We start from the raw sequence: 13,382 nt of genomic DNA, 5'->3' as shown, positions 1-13,382 counted from the left end.
TACAGCAATGGATCCATCTATAATACCAGTGTGAACAGCTCCAAGCTCCCCTCTCCCCAACCGCCTTCTGTTTGTTGTGACCGTTGTCAATTTAGGTTCATATATTTTGCGTTTTTTAATTTGAAAATATCTGAAATTTGATGCTTCTATTTTAAATAGCAATTTTCAGACATTTCATGTTTACTCCCTTAGACAAGATAGTAAACCGTAAAAAAGGTTAATAATTAAGATTTCCTATATATATACTTTTCTTCTCCCTCATTCTTCAAAGGTCTTTATCTTGTTAGGGGAGTTCAAACTTGGTAACAATTTTTCATTTTTTTTTCAAGGAAACTAACAAATCCTATTTTTAAGATACTATTTAGGTCTTATTTGAGGGGCCTATAAATTAGAAAATCCCTAAAAGTGATACCATTTTAAAAAACTGCAGCCCCAAATTATTCAAAACTGATGTCAAGAAGTTTGGATTAATTTCTGAGAAGAACCTGAAGCATTAACATAGTGGAATGGAAGAAATAAAAAATATCAGTTTTTTTAGGGCCACAATCATTGAGCAAAGATAGCATTACCTGATTGGGAAGCCGGCTGCGCTTATATGAATGGTTTCTACAATGCCACACGCTTCTAGTTGACTGAGTACCTAAAACATATGATTATACAATGTATTAGGAACAATACAATTATGAACTTATTTTAGAAAATATCTGTCACCACTTACCTTACAATCAATATTAGATCACATTCTGTTCTCTTACAGGAATTCAGCAGAAATTATGCTTAGGAACTATTTACCCTATGGAATTTATGTAAGGGGCTTTTACCAATTACCGTTTATTTCATGTTGTAGAGGGATAAAACAGTGGTGGTCGCCACAAAAAAATCTCAAGGATGCTGCAGCTTTGCCAATAAGCAGGTGTCCAAGTCTATATCAGCAGTCATGGTAGTTTGTCACAGCGATGACGCTTTTCAAGGTATTCAAACGCTTAATTAAATCCTAATAGACATTGGTATAACTAGACTCAACTCCCAGGTATTTTCAGTACAGGTCAAATTTGTTTGCAGATTTCAATTCAAATCTACAAATAAATGTGATGTTTTAATTAATTTTGCAGTTGCTGGATTTTCTACTTTCTTTCCCATGTCCATGGGACTGAAGGAAGCAAAACCATGAAGGGACACATATGGAAACAAGGAGCAAAAAAAAAGTGTGAAATAATCCAAAATGTTCTCTGTTACTCTGATGACAGCTTTACACACACTTGGCATTCTCTTAGTGTCATGAGGTAGTCACCTGGCATGGCTTTCCAACAGTCTTGAAGGAGTTCCTAGAGATGCTGAGCACTTGTTGGCTACTTTGCCTTTACTCTGCGGCCCAACACATCCCAAACTGTGTCAATTGGGTGGAGGTTGAAAGATTGTGGAGGTCCTGTTATCCAACATAGCACTCCATCCCTCCTCATTTTCTTGGTCATAGCCAAAACAGCAAACACTTTCTAAAGGCAGTTGATTCCACAAATGAACTCTTGACAAGGCTTACCTGTACATTGGAAGTAATACTAGTGAAGCTGCTTGAGAGAATGCCAACTAAAGCAGGATGTACTTTCAGGAATTTAAGGTTTAACACATATTCTGGTTTGTTTCACACATGCTTTTTTTTTTTTTTTTTTTTACTCCTTTTCTATATGTGTGTGATTTTGCGGTCTTCAATCTGAATCAACAATGTGCAAATTCCAATAAGAACAAGCAAAACCATTGCTTGAACAGGTGTGTTCAAACCTGTGGCCTATATACTCCAACCAAATGGCTAAAAACATGGGCAGGGTCAAAGGCTAAACATCAATAAATATTCAAAAGGACAAACATTTTTAAATAAACACAGTAGAATAAAACACAAACAAATCATAAACATCCAGTGTGACATTGCAAAATGCCCTGGATGAAGACATGCAGAAAGACAGACTAAGGCAACCCTGGCACACGCAGTAAATGCGTTTTCTCCAGCAGTGCTCAGCACTTTCCTGCTAACTACAGATGGGTCTCTAATGTCCTCTTCAATCTCCTCACTCTACTCCACTGTATAGGCCTCAAAAAAACTGCTGTCTCTTGGTTCTACTCATACTTCTCAAACCGCTCCTTCACTGTATCATTTGGCGGCACTTCTTCCACTACTCATCCCCTTAGGTCACATTCACATCTTCAGTATTTGGTCAGCATTTTACCTCACTATTTGTAAGCCAAACCCAGGAGTGTGAAAAATGCAGAAGTGCACTACCTTTTCTCTGATTGTTCCACTCCGTACTCCATCCCTATATTGGCTTACAAATACTGATGGAAAATACTGACCAAATACTGAACGTGGGAACATGCCTTAGTGTCAGAGATCAATAGGTACAATTTAAGGCCCCCTGTATTCTTCTCCCTATAAACTGCCTATATTGGACAAACCAATAGAAGATTTGGGCTTCCAGTACCATCTATGTGCTGATGACATCCAATTAATCACATTTTCTCCTGACATTAACCCACCTAATACAAAATACCAGGGACTGTCTGTCTGTGGTCTCTGAATCTTTTCTCATGCTGCGCCTGTTTTTTGGAATGCACTACCCCAGACAATCCGATTAACACCTAGCCCCCACATTTTTAAGCATGCTTTAAAAACACATCTTTTTTTAGACAGACATATCACCTCACTTCACTAATGTAACTCTTCCCTGTTCTCCCTTCTAGTTTTTCTTCTGAATCTAGTCCCTTTTCATCTGTGTCCACATCCCCTATGCACCAGAACTTGGTATGGTAACTGTACTAAGACAGATGACAGGCTCATGGAGCTTTAGATTATCTTCTGTTTTTATCTTTTACAGCATACAACTCGTTTCCATTGAGCTTGGCCTCCAGGCCAAGGCCAGAGAGCGCAGCAGTAACATTCCAGGAGAGAGCAAAATAATAGAGGAAAACATGGCACTCAATAGGAAAAATTGTTGTTGGTGCTCAAGTAGGGTCTCCAACCCATCAAACAATATTAGGAAAGAACTTGGCACTCAGTGTACGAAAAAATTGTTTACGCTTCCTTTTATTAATGCATGCAGACCAAAAATAAACATTTTCGGTCCAACAATGGACCTTAATCAGACAAATCTTTGATATGGAACTGGATGTGGAAGCAATCCAGGTAAGGTGAGGAACATACAAAGCTGCAGGAAAGCCTGCTTCGATGGGTAAGTATGCTGAAGACCGGAACACCAATCACAGGAGGAAAACGTTAAGTGCTGAGGGTTAGGAGCAAGCGAAGTTGCAGAGGCAAAGCGCTGTGTCCGGATCAGTGAGGAGAAAGCGTGGCAGCGCGCCGAGCAACAGGAGGGACGCCTCTGCAACTTCGATTGCTCTTAACCCTCAGCGCTTATCGATTTCCTCCTGTGACTGGTGTTCCATTCTTCAGCATACTTACCTGTCGCAGCAGGCTTTCATACAGCTTTGTATGTTCCTCACTTTTGTATACAAAAAGAAAAATATTCAGCTCACCCAGCAAAGATCCAAATGCAATAAGAACATCCGAGCAAGGATAAAACGTCCGGCCAGTGACGTGGTAGTACAGGAAAAACTCAAAGGAATCCAGTTCCAGGAAAAAGGAATAATATTTTTTGTTTAAAATCCAATTCAGCTTTATTTAGAATATCATGATAAAAGTTTGGACCCCAATAACAAGTGGCTGGAAAGAGGATCACGTATCAGCCCTCACTGAACGCGTATGAATTCATAAGAACATACGGGATGGAAACAGAGAAAGAATCTTACGACACAGGGAAGCCTTTTGGATTTTGTGCCTAAATACTCGAGCACCCTCTGGTTTGAACCTTAGAAAAGAAATGATGTTGCATTATTAATTTTGGTCATCTGTCGTATCAGAAAAGAGATATTGGTGTTTCACCAAAATTTTTATTGCGATATCTCATGCAGTGTATTTTTCATTGTTTTTATTTTATTGTTATGCATTTTAATTGTATTTGCTTTTTCTCATGTATTTCTTTTCACATGGTTTTGTTTGGTGTGTTCCATTTGTTTTCACGTGTTAATTATTTCACCACCTGTTTCATCTTACTTATAGTGAGTTGTTGAAACTCCCTTTCTATACTGCAGACTAAGAACACAGCAGTGTTCGAAACGCGTTCAGTGAGGGCTGATACGTGATCCTCTTTCCAGCCACTTGTTATTGGGGTCCAAACTTTTATCATGATATTCTAAATAAAGCTGAATTGGATTTTAAACAAAAAAATATTATTCCTTTTTCCTGGAGCTGGATTCCTTCGAGTTTTTCATGTTCCTCACCTTACCTGGATTGGCTTCCACATCCAGTTCCATATCAAAGATTTGTCTGATGAAGGTCCATTGTTGGACCGAAAACGTTTATTTTTGGTCTGGATGCATTAATAAAAGGAAGCATAAACAATTTTTTCGTACACTGAGTGCCAAGTTCTTTCCTAATATTCCAGGAGAGAGGTTAGCTCCTAGCATACCAGCCACTTCTCTCCAGCCCACTAATTTCTACACAGCAGTTAGCTGCTCAGCTTCCTCTCCATCCCTACTCTCCTTCTCATATTCCTAAGAGATGCAATTATAAATCACCATCCTGGCAGCTTTCAAGGCAGGTCTGTTAATCTTGGTTTCCTGCTCTCACTGATCAGAGCTGTGAGCTTGTTCAAATGTCCTGTCATTTGTATGTGTAAATAGAGAGATAACAGCTCACACACTCCCGAATAAACCACTGATAGCTGAATGTGTTACACCAGAACTTGTGCAGAACTTTATACAGTAATTCTAATAATACATATCTACATGAGCTGTCACTCAAAGAGGAATGCTAGAAACCAGGAAGGAAAATGTAAGGACACTGTAGACTTGTCTGCTGCTCAAGATACAACTTGAGAATACCCCTTTAAAGTAATCAAATCAGATAATCTATGTTGCTGAAAATAAAAACAGCAAGAAAAGCTACCGCAAGGTGTGTTTTTGACAAAGATTTACCTCTTCATTCCTGAACACCATCGCTTTGCAGTCCATATTTGGTTTAATACATCGGATATAGTGTGGTGTCGTTTCATGCAAAATATTCATCAAATTCACTAACGAACCCTTAAAGAAATAAATTATATCACTTTAATGAAGTTTAAACATATTCAGGGAATTTAAAGGAAGAAATATTTCCTTAGCACAATGTTTAATTATGTTTCCATGTTAAAAATAAATTATGTTTTTATGTTTAACATTTTTGGTAAAATATTGCAAAATCCCTAAAATATTAGAATGGTCACTGAACAATCACAAAATACTGTCACTCTTAAACACCTGTTCTCTAGAGAATATGTTTTAGCTTATGTTGGGTATACTAGGAGCTGGGGAAAATCACACTGGATCATACTACTGACCTCAGATGATGATCGCTTAGCACCTCCTCACCTTCCCTGCACTGTGACATGTCACAGAGCAAGTCAATTAGTCATTTTTCAGGTGCTGATACTTGGCATTAGTTCAGTACTTGCAAGCAGGTTGGAGGTGTTTATTAAACTGGTAAATATGGCCAGTGTCTTGAAGTGTTATCTAAGAAAGCATGCAGAAAACCATGTGTAGATGAAGGAACGGGAGTGATGGATTTGTGTTGGTATGGATCTTTTATTGAGATATATCATTGTTGGTTTAGGTTGATTACATGTATAAAGTACCTGCCACTTGATTTGTTACTTAGGGTATGTGCACACGATGCAGATTCCATTGCGGATATTTCCATGCAGATTCTGCAAAATCCGCAGGTAAAACGCCCTGCGTTTTACCTGTGGATTCACAGCGGATTTAGTGCAGTTTTTGTGTGGATTTCACCTGCGCTTTTACACCTGCGGATACCTATTGAGGAGCAGGTGTAAAATGCTGCGGAATCCGCACAAAGAATTGACATGCTGCAGAAAATAAACCCCAGCATGTGCACAGCGGATTTGGTTTTCCATAGCAACTGTATGGAGTCACCCCCCATTTTTCACAACTAGCCAAGATAAAGCAGACAGCTGGGGCTGGTATTCTCAGACTGGTGCAGAGCCATAGATATTGCTCCCCCCAGGCTAAAAATAGCAGCCTGCAGCCACAGCTGAAAAGGCGCATCCATTAGATGCGCCAATTCTGGCGCTTTGCCCGGCTTTTCCTATTTGTCCTATGGCGGTGGCAAGTGCAGTTCATATTTGGGGGGTTGATGTCACCTTTGTATTGTCCGGTGACATCAAGCCCACGGGTTAGTTATGGAGAGGTGTCTATAGATGCCTATCCATTACTAATCCTATAGTTATAAAGCCAGAATAAAGTCCTTTACTTGGAATTAAAAAAAACACTTATTTAAAAATAATAAACACAGGTTTAGTCACCTAATAGTAGTGATGAGCGAGTATACTCGTTGCTTGGGTTTTCCCGAGCATGCTCGGGTGGTCTTCGAGTATTTGTTAGTGTTCGGACATTAAGTTTTCATTGCTGCAGCTGAATGATTTACAGCTATTATCCAGGCTGAGTACATGTGGGGGTTGCCTGGTTGCTAGGGACTGCCCACATATAATCAAGCTGGCTAATAGCTGTAAATCATTCAGCTTCAGCGATGAAAACTTAATCTCCGAACACTAACAAATACTTGGAGACCACCCGAGCAACGAGTACACTCGCTCATCACTACCTAATACCCATTCCATTGAAGCCATCATCTCCTGTAAATACCACAAAATAAATAAACAACAAAAATACTCACCTAAAGCCCATTCCATTGAAGCCTAGGTCTCCTGCAAAAAAAACTAAAATAAAAAACAACCATATCCCTCACCTGTTTGACGTTCTATCCCACGCCGTAATCAATGCCTGGCATAAATAGTTTTCAACCTGGATGGTGCCAAGATGTGACCTTTCAGGCTGAAAACCACTGGACAATGAGCTGCTGCGAGTTCAGTGTTGGGAACTAGTGGTAACTAGAGATGAGCGAATTTGATCGGGTTCTTGCTTATTCGAGCTGACTGATCAGCTGTTCAAGTTCGCAGCTGCATGTGTCGCGGCTGTGTCACAGCCACAACACATGTGTAATACTCCAGGTTCCTGGCTTTTACAGTGGCATTGCTTTCCTCACGGGGAGAGTGATGTCACACTTGGAAGCGAGAAAGGATCCCTTTGACAGGTATTCAGCACATACAACACTGTTCTGAATCCAGGCCAGAAGGGGGAGCTCTACACCTGACTTCAGGGGAGCTCTCTGGTCGGGAGGAGGAGTCAATTGCTAGGCTGTTGGAGTTAAGACAGTTGGTGAGAGGAGAGCGAAGAGAGGAAGGAAAGCTGGGGCCGTGGAGACGAGTGATTCTGCGGCACCTGGGAAGGAAAGAGAAAGCAGAGCAGTCTGTAAAGCGACTGATTGGGGAAGTGGAGCGCAGGAGAGTGAAGAGCTGGAGAGAGAAGCTGCGACTGGGCTTCCTCCACGCTGAGCGCATATACCGGTAGCCGGAAGACTGAGGTTGTGCAGCACTATGTATCACAGCAGAAACCGGTGGACAGCTGATTGTAAGTTACCTGTCCGCCATTAACACAGTAGCAGAAAGAGCCCGGATCGTGATAGAGATCCTGTAAAAAGGCTCGAGTTACCTGTCTTATGGGAAGTGTCGTACCAACAAAGGGGACAGAGAGAAAACGTGAGGACCTTGTGTGAGGCCTAAGGCAGCAAGGGACTACAACACCACTGTACATTCTGTACAAATGGTACTGGGCTAACTCTGATATTACTTGTGGTCCAGATAATAACCTGACAATAGTAGCCAGCAATGGTCATCCTTTGCCACAAGTGGGGTATAAGGAGGTGACCATTAGGGCGGGGTGGGTAGAATTGAAAAACCAAGGACTGGTGATTGTAGATATTGACCCGCGAGAATGGAATACAATGATGACCTTGGGTACTAATGTCATAGAAAACGGTCTTGGCGAGATTGTTGTCTTCTTACAACAGGTGGCTGAAACTGCTGGTTCCAGTGAGCAGCGTGTCCTACAGAAAGAAATCAGAGCCCTGATGCACAGACAACAGGTAGAACTGTCTGGTGGACAAGTTGGCAGTGTCACAGTGAGTGATCCGATCCCCATTGCAATGCAACCCAGGAGTGAAATGTTAATCGGGTGTCGGGCAGCAATAGGCCTCTGAGGTAAAGACTACCAGGCCCTGTTAGAACCTGTGTATTCCGAGAGTAGGCCCACCATCCTGACAGCCAGAGGGGTAGTTGATGTACGCAAGGGGAGGGTACCTGTAAGTGTCCTTAATTGTGGGGAGAAAGAAGTCCATTTTCCCAGAGATGCCACATTTTCTAAACTATTCACTGTTCGTAACAATGCAATACAGGCAACAGAACCCTTGGTCCTGTCCGACCAGGCGGAAGACAATGGCTCTGTAGGACAGTTGGAGGATTGGTGTCAAAAGTTACACGTAGGCACCGATTCCACTCCTTTACACCAAAAGCTTGGGGCCTACTGGGTGGTACAAGAGTATGAACGGGTATTCAGCAAACACCCACTAGACTTTGGGCAGAGAGGTACCGGCCTGTACCTTCAGCTCACTATCAATGTGCCAAGAGTATGTTACGAGAGATGAAGGAGGCTGGGGTAATCAGAGACAGTTGTAGCCCCTGGGCAGCTCCATTAGTCCTCGTTAGGAAAAAGGATGGTACAATGAGGATGTGTGTGGACTACAGGCAGATTAACAGCATTACACATAAGGATTCCTACCCATTACGCAGAATTGAAGAGTCATTAGCTGCTTTGAAATCTGCTAACTATTCCTCCACTTTAGATCTCACTAGTGGGTATTGGCAGGTTCCTGTGGCAAAGGAGGATAAAGAGAAAACCGCCTTCACGACACCAATGGGCCTCTCAGAATTCAACTACATGCCGTTTGGACTGTGCAACACACCAGGGACGTTCCAGAGGATGATGGAGTGCTGTCTTGGGCACAAGAACTTTGAAACCGTTCTGTTGTACCTGGATGATGTCATTGTCTTCTCCAAGACCTATGAAGACCACTTGAAGCACCTGGCCGAGGTGTTTGAAGCTCTGTCTAACTTTGGCCTGAAAGTAAAGCCGTCCAAGTGCCACCTGTTAAAGCCCAAAGTGCAGTACCTGGGCCATGTGGTAAGCGCTGAAGGTGTGGCACCAGACCCTGACAAAGTCACCGTGATTAGGGACTGGCTGAAACCCAGCAAGATCCACGAAGTCCGGCAGTTCTTAGGGTTGGCAGGCTACTACTGAAGATTTATCAAGGACTTCACTAAGAAAGCCCACCCCTGAAAGATCTGTTAGTGGGCCAATCCAAGAAGAACAAGAACAAGGGTCCCCCCCCTTTGAGAAGAACGACAGGCTGGAAGGATCCTTCACTCGGTTGAAGTTGGCTCTCACACGAGATGAAGTACTGGCCTACCCTGTCTATGATCAACCATTTGTTCTCTACACAGATGCCAGCAACGTGGAAGTAGGAGCTGTGCTGTCCCAAGTACAGAAAGGCAGAGAAAGAGTGATTGCCTATGCCAGCAGGAAGCTTCGTCCCACTGAAAGGAACCCAGACAACTACAGGTCCTTTAAGCTAGAGTTCCTCGCCATAGTCTGGGCAGTAACAGAACGATTCAAGCACTACCTGGCTTCAGCAAAGTTCACCGTCTTCACAGACAAAAATCTGCTGACTCACTTGGAGACAGCAAAGTTAGGTGCATTGGAACAGCGATGGATGGCCCGATTGTCCAACTACAAGTTTACCATCAAGTACCGAGTGTGACCCAAGAACGCAAATGCTGAAACTCTGTCCCAGATGCCCAATTCACCAGAAGAGAACGAATATCCAGAAGCACTTGAGGAAATTGAGTTACCAGCCTTCCACCGCCCAGTTGCGGCCCAACACTCCCATTGTGTGATGGACAAGAACCATGTCATGCAAGAGGCCAAGCTTAATCCATTGCCCCACCATGGATGGACAGAGATGCAAGATAGCGACCCAGCAGTTCGCCTGGTAAAAGAGCTGCTGACACAGGCTGATTCATATCCTGGCCCAGATGCTCCACAGGAAACGCAACAGTTGTGGAAGGAGAAGGGCAGATTGTTCATCTACGAGGGAAAGCTGTGTCGGTGGAAAATCAACTCATGCACCCATGAACTGATCTGGCAAGTGGTAGTCCCGAAGCGGGATGCGCCAATGGTCTTAGAAGCGTACCACTATGGAGCAGGACACTTCGGATGGAAGAAGTTGGAAATTCTACTCCGTGAGAGATTCTACTGGATTTGCATGAGAAGAGCCATTGAGAGGTGGTGCCGAGAGTGTGGGCCATGCAACCTGCGCAGAAAGGATTGCAACAGCCAGAGGACTTCCCTACAGCCCATAGTCACGAAACAGCCACTTGAACTGGAGCCTTAGACCACATGAAGCTGGCCCCAAGCTGGTCAGGCTATGTCTATGCCCTGACTATAGTGGTCCATTACTCCAGATTCCTGGTAGTCGTGCCTGTCTAGGTCCAAACTGCAAGGACGGCAGCCAAGGCATTCCAACAACACTTTTGTAGACCACATGGTTACCCTGAAAGGATACTCACCGACCAAGGCCCAGCCATTGAAGCATAAGTGTTCCAGGAGTTCTGTAATCTGTACGGATGCAAGAAAATCAGGACAACACCATACCATCCACAGACAAATGGCATGTGTGAGAAGAAGAACCAGGTGGTAATTGACTTACTGAAGACCTTGCCCTTGGAAGAGAGAAACCTGTGGCCAGAGAAGTTGCTGGACTTGGTAGATCTGTATAACCATATTCCGGTGAATTCTACCAACTGCACTCCAGCCTACCTAATGAGAGCAAGACCTGACAATCTACCTATTGACTTGGACATGGGAGTCTTAACACCTGAAGTCACATCACCAGATGCAGACTGGGATCAGAGCGGCAACAGCGATACCGCAAAGTGCAAGCGTGTGTAGAAAGAAGTTTGTCTCAAGCAAGACAGAGGCAAGAGAGAAACTATAATCAACATGCCCCTGCAATTCCCTTGTCACCTGGACAATAAGTTCTAAAGCGAAAAAGAGTAGTCCACAAACTTGATGATCAGTAGGAGATGGAACCATACACCGTCTTACCGTCAAACTTTGATAACACCAAGGTGTGCCTCATAAGTCAAGATGGAGGATAAACCTCAACAGCGGTGTCAAGAGATCATCTGAAGGTATGCCCTAATCAGTTGAAAAACCAGGAAACGGATCAAGATATCTCTTAACCTAAGGAAGAAGAAAAGAAAATCCATACCATTCTTGGAGACTTTCCTCAGTCCTGGACACAAGTGGACCAAGCCATCGTAGTGTCTGTCTTGACCTTTCCCCAATTAGTCATGGCAGAAAGAAATGTGACTCAGAACCAACCTGAAAATCAACGGGCTCAAGCAGCATATACCAACAGGGGAACAAGAGAATCCACCTCCTGATATCGGTGAATCTGTCACGCCCACAGTGAGTAGAAGGATTCCCAGGAGATCAAGTATACCTGTGCTACGTAGAATCACTAGAAGTGTAGCCATGAGAGAGTGCACTACACAAGTGGTAGCAAGAATAGTGAATCTTGGCAGGTCACTATCAATCCCTGTACTGCGTAGATCTACCCGTAGTATTAGAGGTCAGATACCAGCCAGTTACAGGGACTAAATTATAAGATGTCAATAATTGTTGTTCAAAAAAGAAGAGAATGTCCAGCTTCACCGAATCAGTAAAAAAAAGAGTTTTCTTTATTCACAAACTTTAAGCATAGAGGATACAGACTTCAGCACGAGCCATATGGGTAAGAATCTCAACGCGTTTCTGGAGACTAAGGCTAGTTTCACATTAGCGTTTAAATCCGCAGCGTTTAATCCGCATACGTAAGTGGTGGAAAAAACGCATATAAACGCGCACAAAACGCGGCATTTTTTTAGACGCATGCGTTACCGCATGCGGTTAAAAAAACACTGCGTTTGTACGCGTTTATATGCATTTTTTCATGGTTTGCGTTTTTGGTGCGCATGATGAGAAATTTCACAAGAGAAAAATCAAGATAACCAGACACCGCCAATGGGACTACAGAGGGCGTGTATTATGGGATTTCTTTCTACAGACCCCTGAACGGCTGGAATCTTCAGATTTTGCTCCTGTATCCTGTGTCATGATGGATCTTCGCATGGAGAGCTTTTATTTCAACCTGGATTTAAGCATCAAGCTGTTTCTTGCCTGTGCTTTAGCTTGGGAGCAAGACAGAAATCGCGAAAGATGGAGAAGGAGACAACGTAGGCGTTTTTGGAGACACACCATTATCGAACTACGTGAGAGCCGTGGAGCCTATCACACGCTGTATGGCGAGCTTAATGCCGACCCGGAGAAATTCCATGAATATACAAGGATGTCGCAAGACTCGTTCCGGGATTTGCTTGCTCGTGTCCAAGGAGCCATACGGAGACAGGACACCCAGCTTCGTAGAGCGATTCCACCGGAGGAATGTCTGCTGGTTACATTAAGGTACGTTCCAAATCTAAAACAATGACAGTCCAAATTTTGTGTTTTCTGACATGTATGTTTTGGGTATTTTCCTTTCTTTCTTTAGCGTAACCACACCATAAATAGAATAGTTTGTAATTTTTGGGGGGTTTCTTTTTCTTACAGATTTCTGGCAACCGGAGAGAGTTTATCATCCCTCCACTTCCAATACCGGCTTGGAATATCCACCCTGTCCGGAATAGTTGCGGACACCTGTCGGGCTTTGTGGAATGTACTCCGGGATGAGTTTATACCCCTACCCAACCGTCGACATGTGGCTTGAAATTTCGGAAAAATTCTGGAGTGTGTGTGATTTCCCCAACTGTTTAGGAGAGGTGGATGGAAAGCACATCCGCATTATCAAACCTGCCAGAACAGGATCGGAGTATTTCAACTATAAAAAATATTTTTCTGTTGTGCTCATGGCAACAGCTGATGCGAACTGTCGCTTCATCGCCGTGGACATTGGAGCTTTTGGCCGTGGCAACGATTCCCAGACTTTCAAGAACTCGGATATGGGCCGCCGTGTGTATGGCAAAAATTTCAATTTTTCCCCGCCACAACCTCTCCCCAACACTCAAGTTCCACCGATGCCATTTGTTATGGTTGGGGATGAGGCCTTTCAGATGTGTGAAAACCTACTGAAGCCCTATTCCAGCCGGGACTTGAACCACACTAGAAGGATCTTTAACTACAGACTGACCAGGGCCCGAAGAACAGTAGAGTGTACCTTTGGCATTCTGGTCTCTAAATGGCGCATTCTTGCATCAGCCATAAATCTAAAAGTGGAAACAGTCGACGAG

The 13,382-nt window shown here is 43.3% G+C and overlaps 1 protein-coding gene across 5 annotated transcripts in view; it reads right to left on the bottom strand.

Annotated features, from left to right (window-relative positions):
* MYO19 (myosin XIX) overlaps positions 1-13,382 on the bottom strand; it is a 554,640-nt gene that overhangs the window by 62,908 nt on the left and 478,350 nt on the right. For all 5 annotated transcript variants that reach the window (XM_077295453.1, XM_077295452.1, XM_077295451.1 and 2 more), the window contains 2 exons: positions 5,023-5,130; positions 570-640 (listed from right to left, as the gene is read on the bottom strand). In XM_077295453.1, coding sequence (XP_077151568.1) covers positions 570-640; positions 5,023-5,130 — 179 coding nt within the window. The remainder of the gene's footprint in view (positions 1-569; positions 641-5,022; positions 5,131-13,382) is intronic.

The sequence above is a fragment of the Ranitomeya variabilis genome, chromosome 3 (genome assembly GCF_051348905.1).
Source record: "Ranitomeya variabilis isolate aRanVar5 chromosome 3, aRanVar5.hap1, whole genome shotgun sequence".
NCBI lineage: Eukaryota > Metazoa > Chordata > Amphibia > Anura > Dendrobatidae > Ranitomeya > Ranitomeya variabilis.
This window is presented reverse-complemented; position numbering and strand designations above follow the sequence as displayed.